The sequence below is a fragment of the Mandrillus leucophaeus genome, unplaced genomic scaffold (assembly GCF_000951045.1).
Source record: "Mandrillus leucophaeus isolate KB7577 unplaced genomic scaffold, Mleu.le_1.0 Scaffold88, whole genome shotgun sequence".
Taxonomy (NCBI): domain Eukaryota; kingdom Metazoa; phylum Chordata; class Mammalia; order Primates; family Cercopithecidae; genus Mandrillus; species Mandrillus leucophaeus.
In genome coordinates, this window is record NW_012109585.1 from 197,467 (window position 1) to 218,674 (window position 21,208).

A 21,208-nucleotide genomic window follows, 5' to 3' on the forward strand; every position below is an offset into this window, starting at 1 on the left:
TGATTTCATATATATATTTATAAAATAGGGATACTAGTATTCCTGGACATCATATACGTGTGTGTATATATATGTATTTTATATACATATAAAAATAGAAATACTAATATCCTTATTATCCCTATTATTATATTGTATAAATATTTGGTTTCAAATATATATGATATATAATTGTTATATATAATTATTAGTATGTTATTATATGTAATATATAATACTATGTTATTATATAATGTATTTTGTGTGTGTGTGTGTATATATATATATAAAAATATATATAATGTTCAAGGATACTAGTCAAACCTACTTCCAGCATTAAACTCACAATATCCTCCGTGTTTCCTGACCAGATCATGAAGACTAACAGGGTGATGTGACCAGGTAAAGTCCACTAACTGGGATGAGACTGCAGTCTGCATTTGCCGTTAAGAGAGTGACAGAGCACAGCCAGTAACACTAAGGGTGTCTGTAAGGCAGACACCAGTGGGGTTTTACCTCAAAGCTCAGTTGTTGAACAAGCAAGGCCCCTGGGACCTGCACACAAAAGCAGTTTACACGCACACACACACACACAGGCACTCTCAGGCTCTGACTAAAATTCTGCTTTGCTAAGGAAAAGTGCCAAGTAGCAGTTTAATTGCAAGCTATTAGGGAAATGTAAATGAACAGTTGAGCTTTTTTTTATTCCCTTAGGATAGCAGTGATGTACTCTGTTTTAAAAATCCATTTCTTACTAACAAGGGTCAGAAAAGAAATTGTTCCTTTTGTCCACTGACCTTTGGCATTTGGGTTTGAAGTATTGTTTTGCTGCTTTTCTTTTTTCATTGGCCCAGTAAAGAGAGGTCCATCTCTATCACTGAGACCTTAGAGGAAATCTTTAGCAATGGACACACTAATTGGAAAAAAGCAAATATTCATCAAGCAAACCCAGGGCTGAGAACTTCATTTGGTATCTCCATCCTGAGCATTCATAATCCTGCTTCTTCACACGAGGAGCCAGACCAGCTGGGGAAGCACAGATTCCAGCTAATTGTAGGCTCAGGTGTGCATACAAAGGCTGGCGCAAGCATATGTAATTCCACTGTCAGCTTCACTGTTCTAATCTGGGAAAACACTTGCTTACATTCCTTGAGGGCAGTTAATTATCATGGGATGTGCCCATAGGAGAGAAAACACCTGTAATTGTTTTCTGGTCACCAGCAGCAAAGCCCCCTGTCCTGGGAGGGCTGGGTGTGATCTCCCTTAAGAAGGAGCAAGTCAGTAGAATGAAGCAGAAGTGTCTTCAGGGACATGATGCCAGGACAGACACAGAGACAGGCTAGATCCTGATCGAGACGTGGAATTTGAGGAGCTTAGGCTGAACACCATTCCCCATAAGACATTAGTGGTGGGTCATTCACAAAAGTGCTATAGGAGGCTGGTACAGCCAGATCCACATCATTACTTATCCCTTGCTTCAGAAGTTTTTTCACAGTCAGTGTCGGAGGAGAGTAGACGGAGCCCCAGAGAAGCTCCTTCTCTCCTATGTGGCCCTCGCTGGTAGGACATTCTCTGGATTGGTAGTCAAGAACTCTGGCTAGCTCCCCAGGCCTTGTGTTTTCTCCAACACTTGTCTTCTGCCAGAATGCCCTATCCCTTCCCAAGGGTGAACTCAAGTAGAAGCCCTCTCTGAGAAGGTCTCACATAGCCTCCACCTCCACACACATTTGCCCTGTATTCCCAGCCACTCATACATAGCTGTTTATCACTGGCCACTTTCGGCAATACAGCTGGGTACTCAACTGCCCCTCATGTAGAGACAAGATGCTCAAAACTGTCAGCACAGGGAGTGGTAAGCCAATGTGTCCCAATGCTGTTTCACAGCAGAACCAGATAGAACCGATTCTACCTGGACTGTGTTGAAGTTATCAAGAAAAAGCCTTTTGACTCGACCTAAGGAAGATAGCTCAAACATCACATAAGAGCAGTCCACACAGGAAAGCTGCCTCAGAAAGTTGGTAGGGAGGCTCCCAATATTGCCAGAGTTCAAGCAGAAATCACCTAGAGGAAGGGGATGTTTCCATTTATTTCACCTTGTCATCACTGAACATCCTGAATCACACTGAACATCCCTGTATATAAACCTGTGTGTGAATGTCTATTTACTTCCATGAGATAGATCCACCAAAGTGGAATCAAAGAATCAAGGAGGTCAAGATACCCACCAGAAATGTTACACCAATTTGCATCCCCAATGTCAGCACCCTGAAGGAGCATGACTTCATGACCCCAAGACTCCGCTCTGCCTGTTTCCACCAGGTATTGCTCTGAGAACCGCTCCGGTGCAAAGGATTTGGAAATACCACCAAAGATCTGTAGGTAATCACAGAACCATAAAGAGCAACAAGCCAACTTTCCCGCGTAACACAAGATGAAGAAAATGGTGCAAGGAGAAACTGCTCAAGTTGCAGACCAGGTAGACTGGAGGGAAATCACACATTTCAATTAGTTTGCAGCATATTTCAATTCGTTTGTAGGTGTATCCTGGGCTCCCACATGGCAGAGAGCAGCAGCTGTGGGTCTGAGCCCCTCTCAGGGTTGAACAGCTCACCACCAAGCCCCTCTTCTCTGCTTCTCCCCAGGACAGAAAGTGAACCCATGAGGATGCCGCCTGCTGCTTCCCCAGGCTTATTTCTGGCTGTGTGGGCAACACAGGCCTCAGGCAGCCTTGTTGCCTCCTATTCTGAAGGGCAACATGGGTGAATCCTGTGGACCAAGGGGAGAGGAATCAGACCTCAGAGAGAAGAGATTCTGGAGACTACAAGCGTCATGGCTGAGGCAGTTCTTAAGGATACACCTAGGCCAGGCATGGAAGAGCCTCGGGGCTCAGGAGCAGTGAAGAGCCATGCAGGCCCTCACTGAGACGGTCAGCAGCGTGGACACTCAATACCCGTCTCTCTCCTTTTTTACTTCCTTGAGGCAGAACCAAGGCCATTCTGCAGCACTCTGAAGAACACAGAACTGCAGCTCTGAGAGACTCCTGGGGCCAATGAGATGGATGGCATCCTCTCGCCACTAAGGCCAAGCCTGCAGCCGCAGAGGAGAGTTGACTTTAGATGTGTGTAGTCACTTGGCACAGAGAGAGGAAGGCAAAGAGATGAGGCCCTAAATAAACAGGCTACCAGGTTGGGCAGGGTGCAGAGTCTAGGTATGTTGCTCTTTCTCAAGAACAGGGCCACTTTCACAGCAGATTGACACATTACCTCCAGTTTCCCTGGGGAGTTTCATAGACACACTCGGAGTATTTTCTGTGTACCCAGGAATGTGATAGGTTCTATGCAGCAAACAAAAGGAAATAGGATATACTCACTTCTCTCAATGGTATTAACAGCCCTAACTCTTGCTCTAAGCATCACTTTGCAACTTGGCTGACCTAACACAGCTTCCATTAAGTGCACCAGCCTGGCCCTGCACCCCCAGGTCCTTTCTTGATTTAACTGATTCATTCATCCATTAAATATACCATGAACACCTGCAGTGTGCCAAGGCCTGAGCTAGGCACAAGGGATACAAGAGTGAACTAGTCATACCCTGCTAGGGCTGATACTCTAGAGGGAATCTGGGCATTGTAAGTGAGTGGTAAGAGCAAAACAAGCAATGGAGTATTCGTTCAGCCAGTAGAGAAAAGCAACAACTGCTGTAGATCAAATGTTTGTGTCTCCCCAAAAATCTATATATCAAAATCCTAACCCCTAAGGTGATGGTATTAGGAGGTGGGGCCTTTGCGGGGGGTGATTAAGTCATTAACTCACCTCTCACAAAGGGATTAGTACTCTTATAAAAGAGACCACAGAGAGCTGGCTAGCTGTTCCCACAATGTGAGGACACAGTGAGAAAACGTCCTAGTAAAAAGGGACTTCACCAGACACAGAGTCTGCCAGTGCCTTGACCTGGAACTTCCTAGCCTTCAGAACTATGAGAAATAAATTTCTGTTGTTTATCAGTCAGTTTCTGGTAATTTTGCATAGCAGCCCCAAACACGATAAGATGAAAAATTGGTACTGAGAAGTGGGGTGCTGCAGTGACAAGTGCCTAAAAACGAAAAGCAGCTTTGAAACAGGGCAATGGACAGAGGCTGAAAGAGTCTGAATGTGCATGCTGGAAAGAACCTATATTGTCATGAAAGGATCTTTATGGCTATTCTGGTGAGCGCCCAGAAAGAAAAGGAGAGACCTGTAGAGAAAGCTTTGATCACCTTAGAGAATACCTAAGTAATCCTGAACAGAATATTGGTAGAAATTGGACAGTAATATAGTTTGAATATCTGTCCCCTCCAAATCTCATGTTGAAGTTTGATCCCCAATGTTGCAGGTGGAGCCTAATGGAAGGTGTTGGGTCATGGAGCAAACCCCTCATGAATGGCTGGCTGGGTGCCATTCTCACTGTAATGAGTGAGTGGTGAGTTCTTGCTTTTTTCGTGTCCATGAGAAATAATTGTTAAAAAGAGCCTGGGACCTCCCTCCACTTTCTCTCTTGCTTTCACTCTTGCCATGTGATGCTGCTCCCCTTTGCCTTCCACCATGGGTGGACACTTCCTGAAGTCCTCATCAGAAGCAGATGCTGCACCATGCTTCTTGTACAGCCTGCAGAACCACGAGCCAAATATATCTCTTTTCTTTATAAATTACCCAACCTCAGGTATTCCTTTACAGCAACACAAACATACTAAGATAGCAAAGGTTACTCTGATGAGGACTCAGGCATAAATGAGGGATATATTACTAGAAACTACAGGTGGTCAGGCGCAGTGGCTCACACCTGTAATCCCAGAACTTTGGCAAGCCAAGGTGGGTTGAGGTCGGGAGTTCGAGACCAGCCTGACAGACATGGAGAAACCCCATCTCTATTAAAAATACAAAATGAGCTGGTCATGGTGTTGCATGCCTGTAATCTAAGCTACTCAGGAGGCTGAGGCAGGAGAATCACTTGAACCTGGGAGGCGGAGGCTGCAGTGAGCTGAGATCGCACCACTGCACTCCAGCCTGGGCAACAAGAGTGAAACTCCATCTCAAAAAAGAAAAAGAAGAAGAAAGGCCACCTTTGTTAGAAAGTGGAAGAAACTTGGCTGAATTGTATTCATGTCCTAGTGTCTGTGGAAGGTAGAACTTGCAAGCAATTAAACCGGATATTTGGCTGAGGAAATATCTAAGCACAGTGTTCAAGAAGTGGCCTGGCTCCTTCTGATTGCTTTAGTAAAATGACTCAAAGATGAGATTGTTCATCAACAGGGAGGCAGAACTTAAGGATTTAGAAAGCTCTCGACCTATTCATGTTGTAAAGAATGAGAAAACATGTTCTGGAGAGAATGCTAAGGGTCTGATAAAGTGACAACGTATAAAGGAGATCAGTATGGGTCAGTCCTCTCAACACAAGCCAGGCACTATTCAGCACAATGGTGAGATTAGTCAGTGACCTAAACAAAAGCCAACAGCTATCATCAAAGACAAGGAAAGAGCAATTCAGAAATCATCAGGGCTGCTCTACCCATCACAGGCCCCAAGTACAAGAGCCACAGTGAGTACTACCAGGCCACCACAGAAAGACCCCATTCAGAAAGACCCCATTTGGGCAACACCCACCTACTCCAACAGCTCCACACCAGCAGAGCTACCAGTGTATGATTCCAGCCCAAGGGAGCTATGGTTGCAAGAACCAGAGACATTGCAGGGCGACAGGGCTACCTGGAGCCATCCCCTGCCTGGCAAGCTGTGGGGACAACACAGTTATCTCAATGGGTACAGAAGGTGAGACTCTCATTCCAGTGGGCCTGGAAGGCAGTACCCCTACCCCAGTGGGTCTGGAAGGGAGGAACTCTGCCCAGTGGACCTGAAGGGCAGAATATCAAGTCACAAAAGATTATTCTTCAATAATCTTTTATTTAAGATTAACTAGTTAAGGTTTACTACTATTTGCCCTTTTGAAGTTTTGACTTACTTGGGGCCCGTTATCCCTTTCTTCTTTTCTATTTCTCCCTTTTGGGATGGTAATCCTACACCTATCCCACCATTATATTTTGGAACCACATAACATGTTGGTTTCACAGGTTGACAGCTGGAGAGCAATTTGCCTCGGGATGAACAGTATCTTGAATCTCATTCCTATTGGATTTAGATGATATTCAGATGAGAGTTTGGACTTCAGACTTTAAAGTTGACGTTGGAATGAATTAAGACTTTTATGGCTATTGAGATAGAATGAATATATTTTGCATGTGAAAGGGACATGAATTTAGTGGGGGTCAGAAGAAGAATGCTATGGACAATGTTTGCATCTCCCCAAAATTACTATGTTGAAACCTAGTCCCCAATGTGAGGATATTTGGAAGTGGAACCTTTGGAAAATAATTAGGTCATGAGAGTGGAGCCCTCATGAAAAGCATTGGTGACCTCATAGCAGAGGCCCCAGAGATATTCCTGGATTCTTCTGTCATGTGAAAACACAGCAAAAAGACAGCTGTCTACAAAACAGGAAGTAGGTTCTCACCAGACATAGAATCTGACAGTACCTTGATCTTGGATTTTCGAGCCTCCAGAACTGTAAGAAATAAATTTGTTTATAGGCCACCCAGTCTATAGTGTCCTGTTATAGCAACCCAAATGGACTAAGATAACAACTGATACCACCCAGAACATTAAAAATAGCAGGGCCCTTTGCACATATGAGCCTGAAAACCTCTGTGAGGTTAGCAAGGGTTGTTCCTCCATCTGATTTGTTTCCTGAGGAACTAGAGGTTCAGATGAAAGACTAAATTTATTGGGTGCCTACTATGTACTGATACTAAGCTCACTGCTTTCCTTATAAAAATACCACAATGTGGAGTTTAAAGTAATCATTTTAGAAGGAAACGGAGCTTTGGTGCAGGAAGCAGCTTGAGGGCAGAGTGGTTCTTACACAGAAGACGGGTTTGGGGCAGCACAGCCCTGGTCCCCCAGCTCTGCCATTTAACAGGTGTCAACATTAAGCATGTCCCAGTGGGTCTGAGCCAGTGTCCTCATATGCTCTTAAACACTAGTAAATACTAATAAACACTACTAAGTAATGCTCCTTATCTGAGTTCACCCCTCCCTCAACCCCAACTGCAGCTGGAAGTGCTTGCTTCCTTCTTAGAACTTCCAATTTATTTCATGGGATTTTCTATCTTCTAGATTAGATTACACACATTCACATTCTTAACCTCCTCTACTAGTCTACAAGCTCAATCAGGATATCTTTAGGATTGTTAATGCACACCCTCTAGATTCTCTCATGTGGTACGAATCTAACCCTCTAGATTCTCTCATGTGGGACAAAAGTCTGCTTTAAAGAATAAGAATTTAAGGAAATACAGTCCACCCTAAACCACACAATTCTATCACTCTCCAACTGAAAGTCACACAAAACATCCCATCATACCTGGTCTGAGAGCTGCACATGTCCTCATGGTCTTCAAGGTATTGCAGAATCTAGCCCTGCCTTTCTTTCCAGCCTCAGGTATCCACACTCCCTTAGTCACCTCTTTCCTGCAGCACAGGCCTCCCCTTTCTCACTTTCTTTTGGACATCAAGCTCCTTCTCTTCTTCCCTGACTCAGGGCCTTTGCAGAGGCTGTTCCCTCCACTGAGAACACTTCCCCTCCTCTCTGCCTTGCTGGCACCTACCCCTTTGTAGTTGCCTGATAGGTTCTTCTTGCCTGCTACACAGGAAAAACCAGTTCACCGAGACTGTGATATTACAGAAGAGAAAGAGTTTAATGCGGAGCTAGCCAAGTGGTCGGACAGGAGTTTTCTTGCTCAAATCAGCCTCCCTGAGAATTCAGAGACTAGGGATTTTATGGATAATCGGGTGGGCAGGGGCCTAGGGAATGGGTGCCACTGATCGATGGGGGATAAAATCATAGGGCTGTGAAAAACGGTTCCCATGCATTCAGTCCTCCTCAGGGTAGAGGCCACAGGACCGGTTGAGTCATGAGTCCCAGGTGCAGGTGGAGTCAGTCAGATGCTTGCATGCGCAGATCTGAAAAATATCTCAAAAGATTAATCTTAGGTTCTACAATAGTGGTGTTACCTATAGGAGCAATAGATAGAATAGGGAAAGTCACAAATCTTGTGACCTCTGGTCACGTGACTCCTGAGCAGCAAGGGATTAGAGAAAGGTAAGCTGGTAGACAATGGCTGGTTATTGTTTAGCTATACCTACATGTTAGCCGAATTCAGAACCCTCCCGTAATCCTAATCTTGTGGCTTTTCATTAGACTCACAAAGGTGGTTTTGGTCCCTGAGCAAGGAAAGGGATCATTTTAAAGAGGGAACTTCCCCTCTACTCTTTCCCCCGTCATCCTTCTTTCAAAGTTTAACTATAAACTAAATTCTTCCCATGGTTGGTTTGACCTGTGTCCAGGACTAAGCGAAGACAGCCAGTCTGTGAAGCTAGAGGCAAGAGGGAGTCACCCATGCTAGACTTCCCTCGCTGTCATAATCTTTCCAAAGGCGGTTTTACCTTTGCCCCCTGCAGAGGCAGTGATTGTTAAACCACTCCACTCTTATCCTCCTTAATCTTATCACAGTTTATTAGATATTTAATTTTTTTTCATCTGTCTCTTTCAACAGACTTTAATCTCCACATGGGTAGACCATGCCCACTCATCACAAAACTCCAAACATATAACACAGTGTCTGGCAAATGGAAGGCACTCATAAATATTTGTTGAATAAAGAAATTATGACAAACTCCAACTTAGTGGGATCTGAAATAATGACCCATAACCCAGCATCACCAGAGCATGCACATGAGCAGTTTTCTGAGCTAGTCCTGCTGAAGCAACTACAGGAAGGACTCAAGCTCTAAAGCATTTCATCACTGTCACCATATTCAGAGATGCCCTCCCCTGGTGCCTGCCAAGAAAAGGAATCTAGCTCCAGGCCAGAGGGTCCCCTGTCACTTTGCTGTCCACTTGGGAATTCCTTACAACAATGGAAAGTTTGAGCCAGGTCTCCTCCTTTCCTTCAGGTCAATGTCACCATTCCCAAGCTGGACTTGAAGTTCACTGGGAAGCATGACACCACAGCACCTCCAGCTGTGGATGCATCATGGACAAGGCAGGCTGAGAGGAGAACTTCTTATTACTTGGCAACACAGCAACATTGGGTTCAATGCATACCCATGAAAAACGTCATTTAAAAGAGTGCCTTGGAAAGGTGCCAAGGTCCCCAAACTAATTAACTTTCATCTCTCCTGTCCCTCTGTGTACAGAGGGCCTGCCCTGTGTACCCTCTCTCCATGAGGAACATTAAAGACAGAACATTAGCTTGAGAACATTCTATTTAAAACAAAAGTCCTTCTGAACATAGCCTGGAATGTCCATCTAAATCATCCTAAGTCCATTTTCCGGCCCAGAACCCACATGGTCAGTGCCCCAGATGGGTCCTACTGTGGTGGCTCATATCCATAAAGAATGTTTTTCACGGTTCATTGGTTGGATTAATCTGATATAAAATGTCTAAACTGAAAACCTCTGGGTTTGGATCTTGATGAGTTTCGGCAGAACAGCAAGTAAGTGACAGTGGATTTATTAATAACAAAGGAGAAGGAAAGTGATTAAAGAAAAATTAAAATGAAGTAAAAGTGGGAAAGTTCAATCTCATAACTTTTATAAAAGAAGATGATATCGGCTGGATGTGGTGGCTCACGCCTGTAATCCCAGCACTGTGGGAGGCTGAGGCAGCGGATCACGAGGTCAGGAGATCGAGACCATCCTGGCCAACATGGTGAAACCCCACCTTTACTAAAAATACAAAAATTAGCCAGGCATGGTGGCACATGCCTGTAGTTCCAGCTACTTGGGAGGCTGAGGCAGGGGAATCTCCTGAACCCGGGAGGTGGAGGTTGCAGTGAGCCAAGATCATGCCACTGCACTCCAGCCTGGGCAATAGAGCAAGACTCCATCTCAAAAAAATAAAAAAAAAAAAGATGACATCTTTTGAGGCCACACAGGCTCTGGTCTACCTGAATACTAAAAATTATCTCCGGCCGGGCGCGGTGGCTCATGCCTGTAACCCCAGAACTTTGGGAGGCCAAGATGGGAGGATCACGAGGTCAGGAGATCGAGACCATCCTGGCTAACATGATGAAACCCTGTCTCTACTAAAAAATATAAAAAATTAGCCAGGCGTGGTAGTGGGTGCCTGTAGTCCCAGCTACTCGGGAGGCTGAGGCAGGAGAATGGCGTGAACCCAGGAAGCGGAGCTTGCCATGAGCTAATATCGTGCCATTGCACTTCAGCCTGGGCGACAGAGCAAGACTCTGTCTCAAAATAAAAAAAAAAAAAAAAAGTCTCCAGAGCTTGCTAGGAATTTTTACTCAAGGTGGGCAATTTAACATCTTTAGTGAATTGCAGGGGGGCTCAGGTTTGTTATTTTCTCAATGTTTAGGGAGAGATGTGCTCATATAGCAGTTCACGCCTGTATGCTGCCCAGCAAGTCCTGATCCCTAGTGGAAATCACAGCTAGTAATTATCTATTCAAAATAGGCACACCTACCTCAACCTCCTTTTTCTAATCCGCTGAAATTCGATGCAGGAAAAACACCAATATGTACATTCCTTAATAAGCAAGGACACCAATAAATACAGCAACTGCAGCCCCATCATTCTGGGCAGAACCGCAGAGAAGGGCAGTGTACTTAATGCCATTTTACTGGAAATGGAGGTAGGAAATCAGAGGGCATAGTTAATCAATCCCTGGCCCTGCCATTCCCAGCTTCACAGACACTTGACTTATTAGCATCTGAGCATGTGCACATCCTGGGAATTCAACCATAAAACATTCTCCATCTCCTACAGATAAATCATGGCTCAAAAAAGATGGTGATCCAGTGCTTTGGGGTCAATGGAAAATATGAACTGCCCCTTCTGGAAGCATTTTTTGTTGTTGTTGTTGTTGTTGTTTGTTTATTTGTTTTCCAGCAAGTACAGCCTGGAGAGGAGATGACAAGCTCCCAGGGCAGAGTCTCTGGTTCTTGAGGGTACATCTAGAAACTACCAGGTCAGGCAGGAGGTAGGAGTCTCACTGGTCGACCTTGCCAGGTAAACCTGCCCCACCCACCCCCATCTTCAGATGGCACTGAAAGCATGTTAAATGAAAAATGGGAAAACAAGGCAGAACAAGGTGAGTGTGACACATTTTACTGGTAGTCTTCTTTTGTTATTTTTAAAATGTATTTGTAGGCCGGGTGCAGTGGCTCACACCTGTAATCCCAGCACTTTGGGAGGCCGAGGCAGGCAGATCACAAGGTCAGGAGATAGAGACCATCCTGGCTAACACAGTGAAACCTCATCTCTACTAAAAATACAAAAAAATTAGCCAGGCATGGTGACACGCACCTGTGGTCCCACTTACCCGGGAGGCTGAGGCAGGAGAATTGCTCAAACCTGGGAGGCGGAGGTTGCAGTGAGCCAAGACTGCACCACTGCACTCCAGCCTGGGCGACAAAGTAAGACTCCATCTCAAAAAAAAAAAAAAAAAAAAAATTGTATTTGTAAAACCAGCCTAGCGAATTTCCCTGACAATGTGCAGGATCTGCCTCTCATTCTGTTCCTTAATCCAAGGGACTAAAAATTCCACATAATTATTCACATCTCCATTATGAATTGCATTTTACTCTCTGCTGCTCATCATTAAGATCATCTAATCAATAGTCTTCGTTTCAGAGAGAAAAACAAAGGAACAGAGGAGTTAAGTGGCTTGAGTTATAAAATCTTGTTCAGTGAAGGCTCCACAAGCAGCTGGGTCCTTACCTTGAGCACAGCCATAAAGTGCTTCTGCTGTTTAAAAGAAAGAAGAGAGGGGCTTGTGGGTTTAAAGTAATTAAATATCTCTATGTTTAAGTGACATGTGGTTTGAATGATTACTTTCGGAAAAGCCAAGAAGGGGAAAAATGCTTTGCTTTTTTCAGAATTATTGCTTTGGGCACAGAAAGAAGAAACAGGTTTAACACCAGGACACGGACTAGTTGCTTTGCAAGGGGCAAGGATGGGAGAAAAGGTCCCAGGCATCTGTACAGCAGCACCTCTAGGGCCAGGAGCAGATAGGCTGGGGCGGGGGAGGGGCAGTTATCACTAAGGGAAATGCCCGTCAGGCTCCTGGGAGCTTGCCCCATGACTCCACAGCAGAGGAGGCTGCGCAGCACAGGCAACGGGCATGGAATCTGGAAGTGCACTGACCTCCACCGTGGTTCCTAATCTTCCCCTTACTGGCAGTGTCCAATTAGGACAGTTATTTATAGAACTTCAACAATCACATTTGTAAAATGGGTATTATAATACCGACCTAGCAGACTGTTGTGAGAAGTCAGTAAGATTCCTCCTGCAAAGGGTGCCTAACACAAGACAGGTGGTCAGTAAGTAGCATCCTTGAGCCAGCCACTTTCCGTCTCATCTTCTTTACTGTCCAGTGGTATTTATTTGCAAAACAATAGATCGCAGTGATGATGTTTCTGTTTACAAAGATGACTGATTTGGAAGAGGGAAACCCAAAACTCCTTGCATTAATTCCACAATCAGTGTAGGGATATAGCACCAAGCTCTCACTGGCACCCTATCCAGACCCAGAACACAGTAAATGAAGATCCTCTGAGCTTAAAGGAGAACCCCCAAGCAATGCATGAGCCACTTGGAGAAGGGGCATAAGCTACCTAAATATAAAATCATAGTAATGAATATGGACACAATCACTCTTTGGTCGCTGGCAATGCCTTGACTTGTGAAGTGCCAGAAAGCCATCCAGACACCCAGGAATTACCCACCTCCTGCAAGGCCATGTGTCTTGCAAACCTCGACAGCTATGTGTATGTATAATCAACCAGTTCAAAGCCCCTGTAGCAGGAGGCAGTGCTTTGTTGTAAAACAAAACTGAGATGAAATAACCGTCATCCTTTCAAATCTCCTCTGAGAGTTTGGTATTTGAGGCACATTCTGTGATGTACTTCTCTCTGACCTCGAACACTTTGATTCTTTTTTTCAAGTTCACATAAAAGACAGAAAGCTCTCAGATCGGTCTACTGTATCGAGAGCCTCGACTGGATCTGAATTCTTTGCTGGTGTGGAGAATTAGTTGTTATTCCAGATAGTTAAGAAGCGGAGATAAAGGGCCATTACATTAGAGAGGCCCAGCCCATTGGGAAGTCGGGCCATGTCTGCTCCTTATTTAAAAACAGATTAGTTCCCACTGCTCCCCAAAGGCTTGAAGGGTATACTTAGATATTGTAAGTTCCATCCTGACATCCCTCCCTCCCATTCACAATACACTTGCAGAATTTGAGAATGTGGCTTGTCTGGAAGGCTTAAAACAAATGCTTCAATTTTCCATTCTCCAAATGAAAATCAATGGCAACAGAGAGGTAAAATCAATGTTCAGCGCTCTGTAGGGAAACCTCCACCCTCTGCCTCACGATCTCCCACCCCACAGGACAATAAATCAGAACCAGCCATGCAGACTAGCAGAAAATCCCTGAGGGCAGAACCCTCTGCAGGCCTGAGGACTTTCTGTTTATCCCCCTGTCCCCTAAGAGAACATTTTTCTGAAGAATGCCTATGAGAATGTTTCTAAAACCTAAGTCAGGAAGAATAGTACAATGTTGTAATAAAAACCCTTCCTCCGCAAACAACCCCATTTACCAATGGGATCCTGGGCATCTAAGACCAGAGTGTGACTTAAATGTCTTCCAAAGGGTCTACTTTATGATCGAGCCTTACAGAATGCTTAGGCACTCAATGATCACTGCTCTGAGGACAAATAACCTGTTTTCTGTCATCACAGATTGGTCTGTGTTCTCTAAAATTCATGTAAATGGAAATTGTACAGTATCTCCCCCTTTGTGTGGGAGGTTTGTCTTCTTTCACTCTGCCTAATTGTTACCAGATTCATCCATTATGTTGGATGTATCAATAGCCTATTTCTATTTACTGCTGAATAGTAATCATTATGAGATAGACCACAATCTGTCTACTCTCTCACCTCTTGTTGACATTAAGGTTGTTTCACAGTTTTTATCTATCACACATAAAGCTGATATGAACACGCAGGAGGGAGTCTTTAAATGCACATATGCTTTCATTATATTTTAGAATCAAATCTTTTGTTGTATATGTTTTGCAAATATTTTCTCTCAGAGTGACTTGTCTTTTTCATTTTCGTAAAAGTATCTTTAGAAGACCAGTGATGAAGTCTAATTTGTTGCTTTTCTTTTTGCATTACCATTCAGGCTTTTTGTGTCCTACTTAAGAAATCTTAGTCAAACTCAAGGTCATAACTCTTACGTTTTCTTCTAAGCCTCTTCCAAGACTTCTAAAAAAGCCTAAGCTCTTATATTTAGGTCTATGACTCATTTCAAGTTATTTTTTGTATAGTATGTTATATAATGATTAAAATATATATCTATATTGCTTGAGCCCAGGAGTTCAAGGTGACAGTGAGCTTGGTATGATCATACCACCGCCCTTCACCCAGATGACACTGTCTCAAAAAAAATTATATCTGCCAATAATTTGTAGTATTACCAAAATACTCACTTAAAAAATTAACTAAAGAGGGCGTAATAGAAATTTTTATATACAATATAGGAACCACTTGATCCGTTTTGACAAAAACACACCAATAGAAAAAACTCATGATGGAAGAATGGAAGAAAATATTCTGCAATATTTTAATTAATTTTTAGATAGTGTGACCATTGCCTTTTTCTTTTTCTTTCTCTACTTTTAATGTTTTCTATAACAAGTATCAACTATCATCACACCAAACTAATTCAAAATTATTTTAAAGTAACCTACGAGAAGGCTTCCTGACTCCCAGCGGTCTTCACATTGCTCTTTTGTGCATAACCGGCCCCTTTAGAGAACTTGAAAGATGAACATACTACAAAAATCTGTCCCCCGCAACCCCACTCAATATTGCTTAACAGCGGGAAGGTGTGAAACAAAGAATTTCCAAAGAGAATTCTCCAAAGAGAGTGTGAGTTTACCTGAAACCAAATACAAATGCCACCCTAATCAAGGAGAAGAATTCCAGCAGGGGAGGGCTGGCTGCCTTGCTTGGCCCCCCACTGAAATTGCTTGCCTGCCGGCCCTGACACACTGCAGTCACAGATGTGTGTGTCAAACAGCTCCTCTGCTCACTCAATCTCCGCAGGCAAGGAAAGCTAATGAAATTCTCTCACTGATGTGCTCACTGTCCTTCTGTCTTGATCTGCTTGCAAAGAAGCCTAAGTCTGGAGCCTCATAATCAGCTAACGGCTGGCCTGGCTGCCTCTCTGTGTGTACTCCTGACTGTCTGGCAGGTGAGATTTGCCTCTTGAGCTGCTGCAGAGGCCAGCTTGGCTGGTGAGATTGCCTACAGATGTTTCACAGAGAGAAAGATTACTTCCCTGATTGATGAATAAATAGAGTTGTCAACATGGTTTCCCTGGTCAGAGGGGACCCCTGGAGTATAATGTGGAAGGACAGATGTTTCTTCTGGGAAGGTGTCCAAGACCCTTCGAAGAGGTATGCACTCAACTGATATCGTGGGCTGAGTAATTCAGCCTCTAAGAGGAAGAGAAGAAAGGCTGGACATACAACCACAGCAAACACACTCAGGGGCTTCCTGAGCCAGGCTGCCTCCCAGACCTTGATAAAGGAGTGGGCACGCCATCTCAGCCAGCACCTCCTCTTTGGGCTTTTTCCAATGAATCGATGGGTCCAATTATCAGAAATCCCATCATCTTCTTAGTCTACACCTGCTGTGAACTGTAAAGGGGGCAGCAGAAATGATGCTGTCATCCTCACACTAAACCCAAAGGCTTTCTCTTGCAGAAACTGCAGAGGCAGGCACAATCAAACTGGGTAGGGACCAAGGCACCTGTAGTGAGTTACTTTGTAGTCAGTAACTTGCAACTCTGGAGATTTCTGGCTGACCTTCCGAAATGAAGTAGACAATAATAACTATTACCATAATTGTTTCAGTAATTGTACGAACAGCTGTCATTATTTGACACTAGACTAGGTACTTTACACACCATTTTATTGAACACTCAAACACACACACACAATACTCTGCAAGGATTCATAAAATTTATCACCCATAAACCCTCCCTGTAAGAATTACTAGAGGATGTGTTCCAGCAAATGAAAAAGAGGAATGGTAGAAGCACTGCCATTAAACCTATTTAACAGATAAAGAAGCACAAATTCAGAAAGATGAAGTAACTTGCCAAGGCCACTTGGAAAAGGACATAACCAACCTGGGAATTGAGCCCAGATGGGTCTGCTTCCCAAATCCATGCTCTTAGCCACTGTAATTTTGCGGTCACCAGAAGATGTGAAAGATGAGGATTACAATTTTCAACACAAGCACAACAGTGTTGGTGCTTCCAACACAGAATCATGGCATGCCCAAAAAAACACCATTTACGCCTGGATATGCGTGAATATCAATGAGGTTGCTGAGTAGGTCTCAAACCGATTTGAGTTTAAAACTAAAAATGTCTTGTCTAACACTTCCAGAAAGGGCTATATTCTGCATTGTAGGAGGAAACATGCAATGGACTCCCCATCTGACACTTACACACACACACACACACACACACACACACACCCAACACACATGGCTAAACAACCTAGAGCACCATCCCAAAGGGTATTTGGGTATTTTTAATTAATATGGCCACATCTTCCCTCCATCCGAGAAGAAAGACATTGCATGCAGCAGGAGATTCTATGCTAGTTTTCTCAGATAATATATACCTTAAAAGGAACTTCAAATAATAAATCCCCCAAAAAATATTTTTTTACATACAACTCCCCAATGAACTTGACTTTCCTTGGGGGTAGGAATAGAGTCTCTTGTTTACCTCTGGAGCCTTAGTACCTAAAGCCTCAATACCTTTTCGTTGAATGTCATTGAATGGATGAGCAGACAATAACAGGTAAAATGAAGACATCAACATATTGTAGTAGTGAAAACCATGAACTTTGGAGGCAGACAATCCTGGGTTTGAATCACGCTGCTGCTTGCAAACAAATTACTAATGCCTCACTAGCTTCAGTCCTCTCTTTGGAAAGCAGAGACAAAATAAATACCAAAATTACAAAATGGCTGAAAGAACTCAAGGAAACAGTGCTGAGCACAATGCTGGCACAGGCTGAAGTCTTTCAGGGATGCAATCTAGCTTTACCACCAGGAAAACAGTTCAGTCTGGGGACAGAGAAAAGCACATTATGATACCTTGCATCTTGCTCTTGTAGAGACAAAGTCTGATTATTTTAAAAATAACCTTGACAGTGACCCAGAGCAAGATGGCCCTGGAGGCAAGGTCTATTGCTGCAGGTGCCAGGCTTAGAGAGGCCAGAAGGGTGTGGGGTGGGGGCTGCTCTAGATGCTCACCTTATGTCAGGAGCACCATTTCTCTGCCAGACCATGATTTCAGAGGGTAGGAGCTCCCCAGGCACATCCAGAGGGAACCATTTACAAGATTGAGGGAAATTAAAACATACCCCAAGAGGAACAGCCAAGGGGACCAGCATTGCTTGGACTTCAGGAACAGAGGGAGGGGATAGGACCCATTCTGCATGGTCCCAGCTCAAGCTGGAGATATAGAGCAAAGGTTCTCGGTGGGGAGCAGATTTAAGTGGGAATCTTTATCTATATTCAGAAAGGTTGCTTTATTTGCCTAAGGTCATGGTGCAGTGCAGGTGAGCGGCAAAGCATATTACCCCCTTGGGAAATGGACACGGGTAAAAGCCCCATTGTGACACCTCTCAATTGTACAGGCAGTACAGGGAGAAATGCAGAATATGCACTGAAATTGCCTTCCTCTCATCCCTGCCCCATCCGACTCCCTTCTTAAAGAAAGCCCGTTTCCATGTGTATATTTGTTTGCTTTCATGCTTCAGGTATTTTTACAGGACCGAAGGAAGGAGCAGTCTGAATTGAAAGGCTGCATCCATCATTTGTGAAAGCCTGAACCCACTGAATAGATGATGCTGGGACTGGAGTTAGGGGAAAGAGCAATGACTTTAAGGACCCTGAAGAAGACGGGGGACACTTCCCTCTGGGCTGGGGAAAAGAGGATATCGGGGCTGTACCCTGAGGAAATAGCATGTTCCCAGAAGGAATGGTGGTGTGGTGGTCCTGAGAAAGCAGGATCCAAAAACCAAGGCTGGCAAAGATGCTACATCCGATGGAGACATGGAAGCAGAGAGTTCTTGAGCCTCAAGGGACCTCGAAGAATCATCACAGAGAGGCTGTCAGTGCAACCAGGAGACTAAACACTTGGCCCCTGTTTTCTTAGTTGTAAGTTTCCTGGGTCGTGGCATCACTCTGGGAGGAGAAAGGTCCCAATAATGACCAAGAAGGAATTTTCTCCTCATCTGTGCAGATCCAGACTCAGAGTCAAAATGAAGCAGATTTAAAGGAAATAAAGATGGACATTCTTTGTAAACCTGTGTTTGAGAACTGAGATTCCTATCATAGTCGGAGTACAGGCACCAAACACCATACAAATGGCGACCCTAATACTATGCTCTCCCCTCCCCATATCCCCACATCAAAGACTGGAAACCCTTAGATCTGCCAGCTGCAGAATGCCTCCCAGCCCCCAGCCCCCAGCCTTCCTGCCTTACCTGGGGAGCAGGTGCTTACGACTGACACACAGGGCGGTCTGGTAGTCCTGGGTCACACACACTTTGTGAGGGCTGCATTTCACCTTCAGGCAGGGGTCCTTGGATGGGTCCAGGGCTGAATCAAAAACAAGAAGGAGGGCGGGGTTAGGACCTCCAGGGACATTTAATTTTTCTTTCTTTTTTTTTTTTTGGTTGAGATGGAGTCTTGCTGTGTCGCCCAGGCTGGTGGACAGTGGTGCGATCTCAGCTCACTGCAACCTCCCCTTCCCGGGTTCAAGCGATTTCCCTGCCTCAGCCTCCCAAAGTAGCTGGGACTACAGGCGCTCACCACCACACCCGGCTAATTTTTGTATTTTTAATAGAGATGGAGTTTCACCATGTTGGCCAGGCTGGTCTCAAACTCCTGACTTCAGGTGATCCACCTGCCTCGACCTCCCAAAGTGCTGGAAGTACAGACCTGAGCCACTGCACCCGGCCTTAATTTCCATTTCTACTTAAATAAACAGGTAGAAAATAAACCAACCATGTGTTTGCCCTCGGTGCTGTTCTCTGAGGCTGGAGGGGAACAGAATGAAAGCCCAAGCCTGGGGAAATTCTGTGTATATCACACATTCTTCCTCAACATCAGGGGAGCAATTCCTTTGTGCTTTGGGTGTTTCAGCATCTTCAGCTCAGGCAGGAATTACTTTTAAAAAATCCTTTCAAATCTTATGTGATCCAAGAAACAAGAGCTACTTTTACCTCTTTGGTTATGAATCTGGTGTTGCTTTTTATGACTTCATTCATGCCTAAGTTTACTCATTTCCTATAAAAAGTCCTTGAGGACAGAGTTTTTTGCTTCCATTCAATAAACACTAACTATGTGCATAAACAACCTATTTTAAGTTTTTGACGAACTTCACGATGTATGAGACAGTTTGTGCTGTGCAAAGTTACAATGTACCAGGGAGGGGAAAGCTTACACATAAATATTTATTGTGCAAGGCAGAATTAGATAAGGACCATGACGGGCATATAAAATGATAACAGAGCTCAAGAGAAAAATGGAGATCAATTTCTAGGGCAAGGATTGGTGAAGCATTAATATGTGAATTGGATCTTGAAGGATGGGCAGGATTTTGAAAAGCAAAGATAGAAAAAGCAATCCAGGCAGAGTGAACCGGCACAGCGAGTGCAGGGAGGCATGTTCGGGCAATCATAAGATACTCAATCTGACTATTAAGTGTGGTTTGTGGGGAGGCAGTAATGAGACGGGAGGGGGTGGGGGGAGCTGATTCAAACAAGTAACTCCAGAAAGGGTCTCCAAAGACAGCAGTTCATATATTGCAACATTTCCTGGAATAGGCTGAGCAGCAGGCCCTTGGCTAATCAGCACTCTGCATGCTGAGGTGCACATGCTCATCATTGGCACAGAAGAGGCCTCGGGGAATTCTCTACAAAACAAAAGCAATTGTGCCATCTTCCAGCTCTGGGGCCTAAAGCCTATTAAGTAGTAAATCTTTCATAACTGCTCTCCACAGTCAGGGAAGGTGATGTCTCCCCATGTCCTCCCCATGCAAACATTTGGTTAAACAAATTGGTATCCTGAGCAGGTACAGCAAAACTTCTACAAGAAATGACATGGTCAAAAAACCAAACCAAAACAAACAAAGAAATGTCACAGAGCCCTCAATCATGGACTCTTAGCCATCCTGACTCCTCAGCATGTAGAGGACGTCACCGTTCCTCTCTTCCTGCCCAGGCCCAGAATCTGCACGCTACTTTCTTCAGATGCCTGCTGAGAATTTCTCAAGAGTCCTGAACACACAACATCCAAAGGTATTTCTGCTACTTGAACAGCTTAGCTGGCTCCCTCCACTGCTGCAGCTTCAGCAGCTGTAAACAGAAGCCAGGCTGCATTCTCAGGCCCATCTGGAAAGTAACAAGACCCAAGGCCCAGTCCTAGGGGAGTCACCTGGTAGAGTCTACTCCCCAAGGGATGTGGCTCTGATACTTGGATCTTAGCAGAGAGAAACAGGCTGTGAGATAAAAGAGGCTGATTTGAGCCCCAGGGACAAAGTGTTCATTCACTCAGAGCTCTTAAGCTGAAGGCAACCTCTGCGAGGCAGGTGGCAGGGCCCTGTGTCTACCTTCAGAGTCTTCCAAGGCTGGGCCTTCCAGAAACTTGCAGCAAGAGCTTCCTGGTCCTAAGTGGAACTCTTTTGGTTCCTGGGGATGTCTGCATGAGAAGCCAGGAGGCTGGTGTGGTCTCAGTGCACCCCACGCCAAACCTGGGACTACAGCTCAGCCAACTTTGACTCGTTCTCCAAGAATCATCCAAAATTGAGTCAACAATTAAGAATGATTACCAGATGATCAGTAATGATGAAAATTTCTCAAGGGTCCTGAACACACAACACCCAATGGCGTTTCTGGGGCTTGAACAGCTTAGCAGGACATGTCAGTCCTTCATTGCCCATTCTCACACTTCCACACACCACAGGATGAAGACTTTATAGATCTCAAGAAACTTGGGGACTAGACCACTGGCAGCCTCAGT

At 44.5% G+C, this 21,208-nt stretch overlaps 1 protein-coding gene across 1 annotated transcript in view; it reads right to left on the bottom strand.

Moving 5' to 3' along the window:
• The window catches only part of SPOCK1 (sparc/osteonectin, cwcv and kazal-like domains proteoglycan (testican) 1), a gene marked incomplete at its 5' end in the record, with an annotated part of 536,813 nt that overhangs the window by 141,819 nt on the left and 373,786 nt on the right, over positions 1-21,208 (bottom strand). Inside the window, one exon of the mRNA XM_011969295.1 lies at positions 18,670-18,784. Coding sequence (XP_011824685.1) covers positions 18,670-18,784 — 115 coding nt within the window. The remainder of the gene's footprint in view (positions 1-18,669; positions 18,785-21,208) is intronic.